Genomic DNA, 12,983 nt, shown 5'->3' on the forward strand with positions numbered 1-12,983 from the left:
CTGAGCTCTAAGGAGGGGAAACAGATAAAAACACAGCTGCAGCGCTATCAGAAAGCATTTATTACAACATGTCCATCCTTCCACAGTCTTCTCAAATCATCCCTGGACCTGCAAAGCCGTTTCTCACAGATAAACTAACACAGACCGTCCTTCGATTCATTTTAGACATAGCTAACACAGGTTCTCAGGAGAATGCTGAAAAGACGCAAAGATAAACATTTTCTCCCAAGGGTGTCACCTCCACCTTCCTGTGAAACAGATTTGGACACACACAGACACTTCTGCAAACATGATTAAATCACTTATACATATATAGCTAGGTGATGCATAAAATAAGCAAATATGAGATAACCTATATACATTATTCCAACAAACTTTAAATGTGACCTGTGTAAATCATTTAACATTTAAATTAAATATTGACACTTTTAATGATATATTTGCTATTTATTTCAAATTTTAAAGAATTAATGTCACATTTATTTAATTATTTAATGGCGTCTATATGTATTATTTCAATGAGTCTCTTGTGGTCCTCCAGACTCCTTAGACATTTTCTCAAATGATCACAGAGTTTATTGATGTTTGATGAAACCCATAACTCTTGGAAACGTATATAAGGCTCCTTGTTGTGTTTGTGTTCCTGCAGGCCTCCCCCAGCATTGGATGACTGAAGAGGAAGATCTCTGCAACCAGCAGAGGAACTTCAGGGTGGAACAGGAGGAACCAGAACCTCTACAGATTCAAGAACAGGAGGAACCAGAACCTCCACAGATTCAAGAGGAACAGGAGGAACCAGAACTTCCACAGATTAAAGAGGAACAGGAGGAACCAGAACCTTCACAGATTAAAGAGGAACAGGAGGAACCAGAACCTCCACAGATTAAAGAGGAACCAGGGGAACTCTGCATCAGTCAGGATGAAGATCAGCTTGATCTGAAGCAGGAGACTGATACCTTGATGGAGATTCTTACTTATGAGGAAGATGAGAACAGTGAAGCAGATCTAAACAATCAGCAGAGCTTTAATGTAACTGATAGTCAGGATGAAGAAGGAAACCAACATGAAGAACCAACATCAACTACAGATGAAGAGACAGAATCAACATCAACTACAGATGAAGAGACAGACCCACAGAACAGAGATCAGAGGAAGAGAAGAGACAGAAGTGATGTCCAAAGTGTGGACAGCTCTCACATGTCAGCAGGTCAGTGTGACTCTGATCTTCATCTCCACACTATCGGTATGTTCACTTCAACAACGGTTCTATCGTGAGCTTCAAGCTCTCCAAACATGCAGTCCATCAACAGCGTGTCCTGGAAGAGTCTCTTCTGTCCCTTCCAGTTGAAAAGACAGAAGACATTGTTGGTCAGTGCAGCCCACAACATTCTTCAAATCAGATGATCTTAGTTAGTCCCTCCAGCTGACGACAAACAGGAAACCTTAACAGATCAAAGAGAAAATTGTTAGCAGATAAAAAAGTCCAATCTGTTTTGTCGTCTGTGGTTCTAAGTTTGTAGTTCAGTTCTTTTCAGCAGATTTCTCTGTCAAACCCAAAATCCATCTAAACCTCTTTGATGTCTCCATGTCTCCAATTCCAGACATTCAGACAGATTCTATTTCCAAAACGACATTTCAATCTAAAACCCAAAGACAGGGTCCTGCTCATGGATCTGCAGACAGAAAAGATTCAAATCCCTCCAAATCCCAAATGGTTGGTTTGTCAGCTACGCGCAAGACAAAGAAAACGTGTCATTCATACTAACTGGCAGAATGCACTAACATTAAACTTTCATATTAAGGCGGGGGCCGCAAAATATCATCTTGGAGGTCGCAAATAGCCTGCGGGCCGCGAGTTTGAGACCCCTGCTGTACACTCTGGCACTGGTACACCAGCCGCAGGTCGGAAGAACGAATCAATAGTTTGCTTGCTCATAGCTCAGACGCACATATCAGGTTATGATGATATTTGTCTCCGTTTCCTTCCCACAGATGTTTACGCATGGTCGATTATCTCAAGGCCCCTTCATGCATTTTAGCCACTTACAGTGGCTTTCCCTATTCTTCTCACTAGGGCTGGGCGATATGGCCTATTTTTTTTTATTCGATTTCCGATGTTCCCCCCCCCATTCAAATGCAAGACAAATGTAACCCCTATTTCTGGGATAAATAATAAATAAATAAACACACTCTTGGAATCAAAGTCAAGTATAAGATTTTTCTTCTTCTCACCCCCTTTTTGGACTTGTTTAAATAATTTTGTCTTGTTTTTGTCTAATTTTTTATTCTACACTTGTTTTCACTTGTCCACAATAAAAAGGTTACTTCCTTACTTGAGGTCCCAGCTGTGTTTTCAGTCCCACTTTGTAGTGTAGACTAAGAGGAGACAAACACTCACCTTGACAGTAGCACCATTTTAAGGATTAACAATACAGCTCATATCTGGGGTCTAAGGTTTTAATTAAATTAAGAAAGCCCGTCTTCTGCACAGAGATGATCATGAAGCAGCAGGAGTCATGGTAAACATTAATTCATTTAATCGATTTATCGCCCAGGCCTACTTCTCACACGCATTGGCCGCCTCACAGACAGGCATCACTCAATGAAACGCCAGTGTGTGCTCGCGTCTCATGAGTGTGTGTTAGCGTGTGCGCTCGCATCTCATTGATTATTTCACTGATCATTGACGTGCCCCTTCCACGTTTAATGTTTAAAATATACGGAGGGTGGGGGAGGCAAATTTACTGGTAGCACACTGAATGTAAAATTTAGTCGCACACTCTCAAATTTTGGTCGCAAATGCAACCATTTTGTCGCAGTCTGGAGCCCTGAAATACAAGAAGCAGACATCAAGTCTAGAGTCTCCTATTTAAAACATAAAATCAGTAGGAACACTCTTTCCACGGCTAATGTTTTTAACACGTATTAGCCTAATGCTAACCCTTTTTTCAGGTCCTTGCAGCCAAGAAAAAAGCACTGGCCATACAGATTAAAAAAATCATGAGTGAGCAGGCCCTTAATAATAATCATAACAGTAATAAAAGCACATTTAGAAGATTGTCTCCTGCAGCTTCCCGTTGATTTTGCTGTTACAGGACAGCTACAGTCCCATGAACAATGCTAACAGCCGTAAAGTGTTTTTTTTACTTTATTTGTGAGTCATATGATGCAGTTACATTTTTAAAATGAAAAAGTATTTCTGTTAATCCACTTTAATTGTCAAATTAGATAAATCTAACCGAAATTCGCTTCACATTTACTAAACAATTTTTTGAAAATCAAATGTCAAATACTATTTTCTTTATCATTTTAATTAAGTGACAGAATACGCGGTGTTGAGGAAGAAGATGAAAAAGTGGTTTGGCGGATTGCTTTTTCTTTTTAATTTTGAGTAAACAAATACAGCTTCATTTGAAAATAATAATAATAATGATCCTGTGTTTTGAAACTGTTGCCGGTGAGATGACAGGCGCCGAGATGTGGGCTCATCTGTGGATGAAACGCGAGTGCATGAGTGGGAAAAGCACAAAGCAGATCTGCATGTTTTTGACTGCACAGCTGTTTTTTTTGGTCATGTCAGTCATTTTACATCTAATTAATGAAATGATTAAGATTGGACTCCGGTGTTTTCGGTTCATTGACGTGTCTTGCAGTCAAGAAAATGGATTCAAGGATTTCCATTTCATTCCAGAACTAAGCAAACAAGCTATTTTCGTCCAGCCTTGAATCTCTTTTGCTGGTCATGAAGGCCAGTATGGGGTGTTGTACTTTAGGGTCAAACAGGAATTATATTATTCAGGAAATGCTGAGGCAGTCCGGTTCTGACTCGGGCTTAAGATCTTACCTGTACTTTACGCTGATTTTGCTGTTCCAGGACAGCTACAGCCCCTTGAACAACGCTAACAGATTTCACCATGCTAAACTTTTGGCTTTTGCTGGTTGGATCAACAGGCACTGATGTCATTGCCCCGCCTCCCCGTGGAAATGCTAACTGGAATTGTGTTATGCAACACTAGTCGCAGGGTGGATGTGAAAATGAAAAGGCAATCCCCTCTTTGCACTTTTATTTTAATTATGACACAGAATAAGTGGTTTTTAAGTAGAAAAGGAAAAAGCATTTTGAATTTTTTTTTTTAATATATGAGTCATATGATGCAGTTACATTTTCAAAATAAAGCATTTCTGTTAATCCATTTTAATTGTCAAATTAGATATATCTACTGTAACTGAATATTGCTACACATTTACCAGATAACTTTTTGAAAATGAAATGTCAAATACTATTTTCTTTATCATTTTAATTAAGTGACAGAATAAGCAGTGTTGAAGAAGAAAATTAAAAAGCGGTTTTGTGGATTGCTTTTTTTTTAAAATTTCGAGTAAACAAATGCAGCTTCATTTTGAAAATGAAAAAGCATTTCTGGTTTTGTCTATTATTTTTAATTATGCTACACAAAAGCTACCATAGATAATATTGTCCGAAACAGAATTCATCGTACTGCTTTTGTCCGGAGTCACATCATCAATAAATACAAGAGAACCAGGTCCAATAGCAGCCATACATGCCCACACCATGACATTACCACCACCGTGCTTCACTGATGACATGCGATCATGAGCAGTTCCTTTCCTTCTTATACTCTTCTCTTTCCATGACTCTGGTATAGGGCTGTGACGATAACCGCATCACCGCACTTTTTATTTTTTTACATTTTCAATATGGTGCGTGATTGGAACTATAATAAACACATTAAACACATTCATCTTTGCTGATAATTTACTTTTTCTGCTAGTCCTGTGTTCAGACTTTCCTTCTTTCTTCCAGACTGTCTTCTCCTCCTCTCCCACCGTGCCTGTCACTCTCTCTCGTCTCCGCGCTCTCACTGCCTCTGCTGCACGTGGCTCCCTTTACACACAGAGGCGCCCGCTTTCAGAAGCACACATCCTCATTCTAAAGGCCCGTACACACCGGGACTAATATTCGCCAGGCGTTATTCGCCAGGCGTTTTCCCCACGTCTTTTGTGTTCACACCCAGGCGATTTTCGCTGACGATGAGCCGAGCCAACATGCAATTTCATTCCCTGACATTAGATGGCGCTTAATGTAAAACAGAAATACTCCTGTACACAAGGTGGTTGCTTTTCACTCAGAAGAAGAGAGCCAGTATTTACGCGCTTGTCAGAATCATACAAAGAAAACATGAATATTTCAAGCACCAGTAGCTCCAGCTACAGTTCCAATGATGAAGAAATTATTGTTCTGTTGAATGATGAAAGACGCCGGAAAAGACGCCGATTTTGGGTACATCCCATAGTTACGAGAAGAGAAGAACATGGTTTTATCGACTGGTACAAGAGCTGAAAATGGATCATGAGCGTTTTCGGGGATATTTTAGAATGTCCGTCATTATTTCTTTGCGGCAGTGTAGACGCTACTTGGCGTCTATCTTCTTTGCTGGTATGTGTGCTCAGAAAGGCAGTGTTGTGTTTGAGCGCCCCCAAGTTGTGTTTTACTGTAACTTCAGAAGCTCCAGACACGTGTGCAAAAGCGCCATTCTCATTGGTTGTATAGTTTTTGACGCAGCGCGTCAAACCAAAAAAACGAACCCAAGGCGTTTTTTTAAAAGAGACGCTTTGACGCGTGGCGTTTTTTCGCGTCGGTGTGCACACTCACGTTGGTGCCCTTTGTTTAGTCAGGAGGTGTTAAACGTCTGCAACTATTATGTGCAGCGCAAAGTTAACATGTCTGTATAAACAAAGGCGGAGCCTCCTGCCCCGTGTTATTCATGGGTGTCAGGCTTCATGGCTACCGGAAAGGTGACAAAGTGTCTGCAGTCTGTTTATTACTGGGAAATATATAATATTCTGAGAAGATGTCTGTACCAAAGAGTACAGGTGACACTTGCGTGCAGCTACAGAGCAGAAGAATCAACACGCACCAATAACACACAAGACGCTCTGTACTCACACACACAGTCAATCTACATCACCTATAGTTAGTAGTTAGTTCACAAGCTAGATAGGTTGTTGTTAGTTGTTACTGTTATTTTTTAATAAAGAATAATGCATTGTAGTTTTATTTATTTCCGATGCGGCCGCCGGGGGATTTGGTGTTTTTTTTATTTTATTTTTTTATCTTGGTCTCATCTGTCCATAGGATGTTGTTTCAGAACTGTGAAGACTGTTTTAGATGTTGTTTGGCAAACTCTGGTCTGGCCTTCCTGTTTTTGAGGCTCACTAAGGTTTTACATCTTGTGGTAAACCCTCCTTTTAGGGAGTTTTCTTCAACAGGGACAGAATTATTCCTTCGTCCACCTCAGTTTTTTTCTGTAATCTCCCAGGTCGTTTGCCGTTGCTGAGCTCCCGGTGCATTTCTTCTTCTTAAGAATGTTGTAATTGTTATAAGGAGGGAATAACACACACCTGGCCATGGAACAGTTGAGACTTACTTACATTACTTTTGGTTTCTTAACAAGTGGGAGGCACATATGCAAACTGTTGTAATTCACACACCGCTCACCTGATCTGGAAGTAAATACCCTCAAATTAAAGCTGACGGTCTAATTCATTGTGGCGGTTTATAGAACCATAAATGTTGGAATTGCTACTGTCCCAATATTTACAGACCTGACTGTATATCAGATTATTATTTTGTTGGAATTAATTAATTATTTAGTGGAAACCAAAACCTTTTTTTTTTTTTTTTTTTTTTTTTTTTTTTTTACTTGTCCTGTCCAACAGCTGGGCAAACAGATGAGAGCTGAGGGCCTCTTGTGTTGGACATATTTTACTTTAACAATAGGGGTTATTAATCTTCAGACAAACCAGAGGTATGTCTGAATAAACCCCTTTTGGAATTGAGGCCAAACTTTATTAGATTCCATCATGTTTGAAAATCTTCTGTGTTGGACCGGACGGAAAAGGAAAGGAGGGAAGAAGAGAGAGGGACGTTAGAGAGAGGGGGGGGGATAGGAGGGTGATAATAGGAGGGGGGGGTAGAACCATGAAGCAGCCTAAAGCAACAACTTTACTGGATGTTTATCATTACGGTAAGGCTCAAGTGTAAAACAAATCTCAAAGGGCGGGGCCTGTCCACACACACATTCAGATGTTATAAACACACCTGTTAGTGTTAGTGTTAGATGTCCACATGTCAACATGTACAGAAAACATGCACACAAAACAGATAGTGTTCACACGCATACTCATGCCTTTAAACCAACTAGTGTGAAATATTTCATTCATTCAATCATGCAAACTATTAGTGCAAAGGTGAGCTAACACCTGTGCTCAGGTGAGTGTTTATGTTCTTCTAAATGGATGGTGGAATGTGAAAAGGAGGGAGAGTGTCCAGCCATCCCCACACCAAGACCCCCACCGCAGCAGCAGCGGCAGCCAGAACCCCCTTTTTTTTAACCCATGGCAGATCACGGGCTCCGTAGTAATTCATTACGTTACTCCATTACTGACAAAAGTAACTAAATTAAAGTAACTTGTTACTATGTAATTCATTACCCCAACACTGTTTATTGTTAGTAGTCAAACTACGAGGAGCTTTCCAAAAGTCTATGCTAAAAAGCATAGACTATATCATCACTGGACATTAGAGTCGCCCCCCCCCCACTTCCAAATAGGAAGTAGCTGCTGTCGCCAAACTCCAATAGACCTCTATAGATAAATAGGCAGCTGTTACTCAGTCATTCTAAATGGACAGAATTACCATTCTTGCTGTGAAATTCTTTTCTTAATATCTTGTGGGTAATCTTAGTTTTTTTCATAACATTTTTTCTTTAGTGCTAGTTATTCAAGTTGTAAACTGACCAATCAGATGCCTCAGTGAAAGGCGTGGTGCCCGCTGGCCCCCACCTCGAACGTTTGATTGACAGCTTTTTCCGAGCAGCTTTCAGTGATGTGGGCTTAGACTTTGAACTAGATTATCATGATTGGCAACTGGTTCTTCTAAAAACGTGACTCAGACCACCTGACTAATCACTGTTGTCTGGCTCAAAATGGTGATTAGATTTGTTGTTGTTATTGACAAAAAAGATTATATCAGAACATTACATTGTTGGCTTCAGTATCTTTTAGAGCTATTAAGCATTTTGGACCAATCATGAACCATAATTACAATAAGTAATTAATTGACATACAGTTATCTTTGTTGTAGTAGGACAACAGGGTCATGATTAGTCAGTACAGAAAGTTTGGTGAAAATAGCTTCAGTATCTTCAGAGCTATCGAGCATCTTTATTATGAGTCATTTCTCTATTAAAATTTGATAAAATATAATAAATATTGACTTTTTTCACAAAGTATTGATTGTAGCATGAATTTGCTGACGATTCTTCATTACCATATAACTGTAGAAATTCATTTGTTTTATAGAGATTATTGATTTTTACTGAATGGTCTTTCCTCGGATATTGCACTTTGTTGATAACGGTGTCTTTGCAGCCGTCTCTCTGCTGTGTCTCCATTTACACCTCAAAGAGATCACTTCTCATTAAAAGTCAGGAAAAAAATATATTTTTTTCTTTTGAAATGTATTTGTAGTTCACTCAGTTGTAGTGTGCTGTGATTCACAGCAGCAGATTCAAGCCGTTGAAATCACTGATTTGAGGTTGTAACTATAATGAACACATGCAAATGGTAATTTGTCAGTTGTGACTTTTATTTGCCAAACTTTACAGGAGAAGATTTTCACACACAGATGCAGACTTTTGGTTTGCCACATTCTATTTTACAAGTTCTCACATTAAATCTTCAAGCTCGTCCATTTTGACACATTTTTACCATATGAGCTGCCAGTAGCACTTCTAGGCTAACACTCACACATAAACACACCCACCAACACCACTATAGGCAAGTTTCTGACCCCCATTGATGGGACCCAAGACCTCGGTCCTGGAGGTGATTTCTAAATAAAATAAATACAATAACAGACATGTGAATGTAACTTTATTAGCAGCACATTCCTAACATAACAAAGCCTCAGAGACTGTGTCAAACATTTACTATAGATGCCTGGATCTTTACTGTCAATAATGGCAAGAATCTAAAACATTCCAATTGTTTTCAGACTTTTTTCCTTTTTGTAATTTCATATAAAAATAATTGGCGACAGAATCAGGTTAAAAGTACATTTTCTGTCAGTCCCTCTGTCCCCTTTCTAATAAATCTATTTATTTCAGTATGATTTAATTTGAGTATACAGTTAAATGACATTAAAGACCTGTTTGTACCATTTATGAATTATTTATCTGCAAGTTAATTTCCCTAAAAACAAATAAAATATTATTTTCTTTCTATAACTGGTTTAGACTACAAGTTATTGGCTGAAAAAGCTCTCATCATATGGGGGAGGTGTAGGGGGCCTTTTTCAGCACAGTTTGATACTGTTGTGCTAAAGAAAACAAAAAACTTTTTTTTGATTAAAAGTTTTTTAATGTGCATATACTGAATGATTCTGCAATCATTTGTATTGATAATTAAGAATAAATAAAGTCATCATAGTATTTAAAAGGACCTGTTCTTGTGTTTCTGCAGCTCTCCCCCAGTGTTGGATGACTAAAGAGGAAGATCTCTGCATCCAGCAGAGGAACTTCAGAGTGGAACAGGAAGAACCAGAACCTCCACAGATTAAAGAGGAACCAGGGGAACTCTGCATCAGTCAGGATGAAGAGCAGCTTGATCTGAAGCAGGAGACTGATACCTTGATGGAGATTCCTACGTATGAGGAAGATGAGAACAGTGAAGCAGATCTAAACGTTCAGCAGAGCTTTAATGTAACTGATAGTCAGGATGAAGAAGGAAACCAACATGAAGAATCAACATCAACTACAGATGAAGAGACAGAATCAACATCAACTACAGATGGAGAGACAGACCAGAACAGAGATCCGAGGAAGAGAAGACACAGAAGACATGTCCAAAGTGTGGACAGCTCTCACATGTCAGAAAGTCAGTGTGACACAGATGTTAGAAAAAATCCTAAAAAGACTAATCTTGGTAAGAAATACAAACAATCTCCAATCATGTCTGGTAAAAACTTAAGAATAATTACTAACCCGTCTGACTACATGGAAAATGGGTCTGATGAAAGATGTTATATCTGTAAAGAATGTGGTCAAAGCTTTGGTAACATATCTCAGTTCAGAATTCACACAACAATCCATGCAGAACATAAGAGATTTTCTTGTGAGGAATGTAATAAAAGCTTTAGTCACAGATCTACTCTCAAATCACACATGAGAACTCACACAGGAGAAAGGCCTTTTTCTTGTAAAGAATGTAAAAAAAGTTTTAGTTGTTCATCTGATCTAAAAAAACACATGAGAACTCACACAGGAGAAAGGCCTTTTTCGTGTAAAGAATGTAAGAAAGGTTTTAGTCGTATATCTTTTCTCCAAACACACATGAGAACTCACACAGGAGAAAGGCCTTTTTCTTGTAAAGAATGTAAAAAAAGTTTCAGTAAAATATCTCATCTCCAAACACACATGAGAACTCACACAGGAGAAAGGCCTTTTTCTTGTAAAGAATGTAAAAAAAGTTTCAGTCAAATATCTGCTCTCCAAACACACATGAGAACTCACACAGGAGAAAGGCCTTTTTCTTGTAAAGAATGTAAAAAAAGTTTCAGTCAAATATCTAATCTCCAAAGACACATGAGAATTCATACAGGAGAAAAACCTTTTTCGTGTAAAGAATGTAAGAAAAGTTTTAGTCGTATATCTTTTCTCCAAACACACATGAGAACTCACACAGGAGAAAAACCTTTTTCTTGTAAAGAATGTGATCAAAGTTTTAGTCACATATCTACTCTCAAAACACACATTAGAACTCACACAGGAGAAAAGCCTTTTTCTTGTAAAGAATGTAAAAAAAGTTTTAGTTGTTCATCTGCTCTAAAAAAACACATGACAACTCACACAGGAGAAAAACCTTTTTCTTGTAAAGAATGTAAAAAATGTTTTAGTCAAATATCTAATCTCAAAACACACATGAGAACTCACACAGGAGAAAAGCCTTTTTCTTGTAAAGAATGTAAAAAAAGTTTTAGTTGTTCATCTGCTCTAAAAAAACACATGAGAACTCACACAGGAGAAAAGCCTTTTTCTTGTAAAGAATGTAAAAAAAAGTTTTAGTCGTGTATGTCATCTCAACAAACACATGAGAACATGTAAGACCTTTTCTTGACAATGTAAGGATTTAGTGTAAACTCTAAATTCTAAACTTTTCTGATAAGAGGTCGACCTCTCAACCTCTGTACCAGAATCAGAATCAGCAGAAGACTTTATTTTACAGGAGGGAAAAGTTCTGCATCTCAGAAAAATTGAATATTTTAAAATAAGTTTTTAATGCTCAAAACTTCTGGGGTGAAACCTCAATGTTCTAATGAACTCCATAGCAACCTGAGCTTTCATTTCATGTACACAGAGCCACAGGCTGATGGCCTCCATACCATATTGATGCAGTAACTTCATTAGAGGGAGGCACAAGTGAGAATTGATCTGTAGAAATGAAATTGTCTACATTTAAAAAAAAAAACTTTGGTTGTTTTAATGTATGATTCGCTACAGGAGGTCCTTTGTCCCAACAGCAGTTAGACTATAGAATGATACAGTTTAGAACTGTTGAAACTGCTGCTGGATTTACTTATTTAGTTATGACGTGTACTTTTACTTCCGCTTTTAATACTATTTTAATTTTTACTGACTATTTGGTTTTCTAACTGCCATATTTCTTGTTTGGCTGCTGTAACAACTGAATTTCCCTCCAGGGATCAATAAAGTCTTGTCTTGTCTTATCCTGACTTTCCTGAACAGCTTTTTTAGGTTTTCATCTTCTCTAAGCCACAAATATCTACAGCAAAGAAATATATGATCAATACATTTTAATCTGTGTAATCTATCCTGGCTTTTTGTCTTCTATTTTCTTTATTTTTGCCTCTGAACATTGATTTGGAGGATTGTTCCAGGTAGGATCAACTCCATAGCTGCAGGGGGCAGTATAAGGAAAATGTGAATCCTAATCTACCAGGTAGGTAGATGGGAAGAAGTATTTAACTAGGTGACGGTGTGCAGGTGGGGGTTTTGTCTGGCAGTCATGGTGAGCTGAACAACAAACATTTCAATGCTTGGATGACTTCAGCGACCCCATTGGTATGTTTATTTCAATTTCATTTATATTCTGATATTTGTGGGAACAATTTTCAATAGGGATGGGAATAAAAGCCTCATAGGGGTTCATGTAATTGTGCCAGAAAAATGAACTACCCATTCAGGGCTTTGAAACCACACAGAACAGCGGCATCTGGTGGTGGACTAGATGTATATCGACATGCTTCAACTAAGCTCCTTGGAACACTTCAATGTGGAAATGATGATAAAAAAACGTAAAACAAAAATTTTTTGTTAATGATGACTGAAGAAAAAGATGTATGCATTCTGTTTCTAATCTTTTACTACATTTAACAAATTAATGTTTAATTATACATGCATTCTGTTAGAATAAATGTATACATAAGTTATCCTATATTTACTCTGAACTTTTTTAACTGTAAAAAGTGTATACTTGTCTGCGAGAAACAGCCCTGAGAAAGCGGGAAGAATTTTTTCTCTGCATTGAACTGGGAATTCACCTTTGACCTTTTGATCCTTGCCCTGAAGCCACAGGAGCTGACTGATGACCGTTGATCTGCAAAAAAGACCCTAATCCCCTGGGGGGAGTAGCAATCTCCTGGGAACGGATGTCTCTCTGTTTTATGACCATTGGGGGCTGTGTGTGTGTGTGTGTATGTGTGTATGTTTACAACCACCTCCTTGTATGCTGTATGTAAGGTAACGCCCTGATTTTAAATAAAAGTGAGGAGGCAGACTCTTGAAAACTCAGAGCACACGTGGAATGGCTTGAGTATGTTCCTGTCTGCTCTCCTCGAGAAAAGAGATAAGTGAGTATGTGTCCTTTCTTCAAGCTCAAAA

The 12,983-nt window shown here is 38.4% G+C and overlaps 1 protein-coding gene across 2 annotated transcripts in view; it reads left to right on the plus strand.

Moving 5' to 3' along the window:
- The first annotated feature begins 615 nt into the window (after positions 1-615).
- The window catches only part of LOC144989099 (uncharacterized), a 114,822-nt gene continuing 102,454 nt past the window's right edge, over positions 616-12,983 (plus strand). The window contains exons 1-2 of one of the 2 annotated variants that reach the window (XM_078941072.1): positions 616-1,207; positions 9,547-11,809. In XM_078941072.1, the coding sequence (XP_078797198.1) occupies positions 667-1,207; positions 9,547-11,147 (2,142 nt within the window). In that variant the 5' untranslated portion in view covers positions 616-666 and the 3' untranslated portion in view covers positions 11,148-11,809. Of the gene's footprint in view, positions 1,208-9,546; positions 11,810-12,983 lie in introns of those variants that run through there. The other variant, XM_078941085.1, reaches the window with a different exon arrangement.

The sequence above is a fragment of the Oryzias latipes genome, chromosome 2 (assembly GCF_053564925.1).
Source record: "Oryzias latipes strain Hd-rR chromosome 2, Olatipes_Hd-rR_3.1".
In the NCBI taxonomy this organism is placed as follows: Eukaryota; Metazoa; Chordata; class Actinopteri; order Beloniformes; family Adrianichthyidae; genus Oryzias; species Oryzias latipes.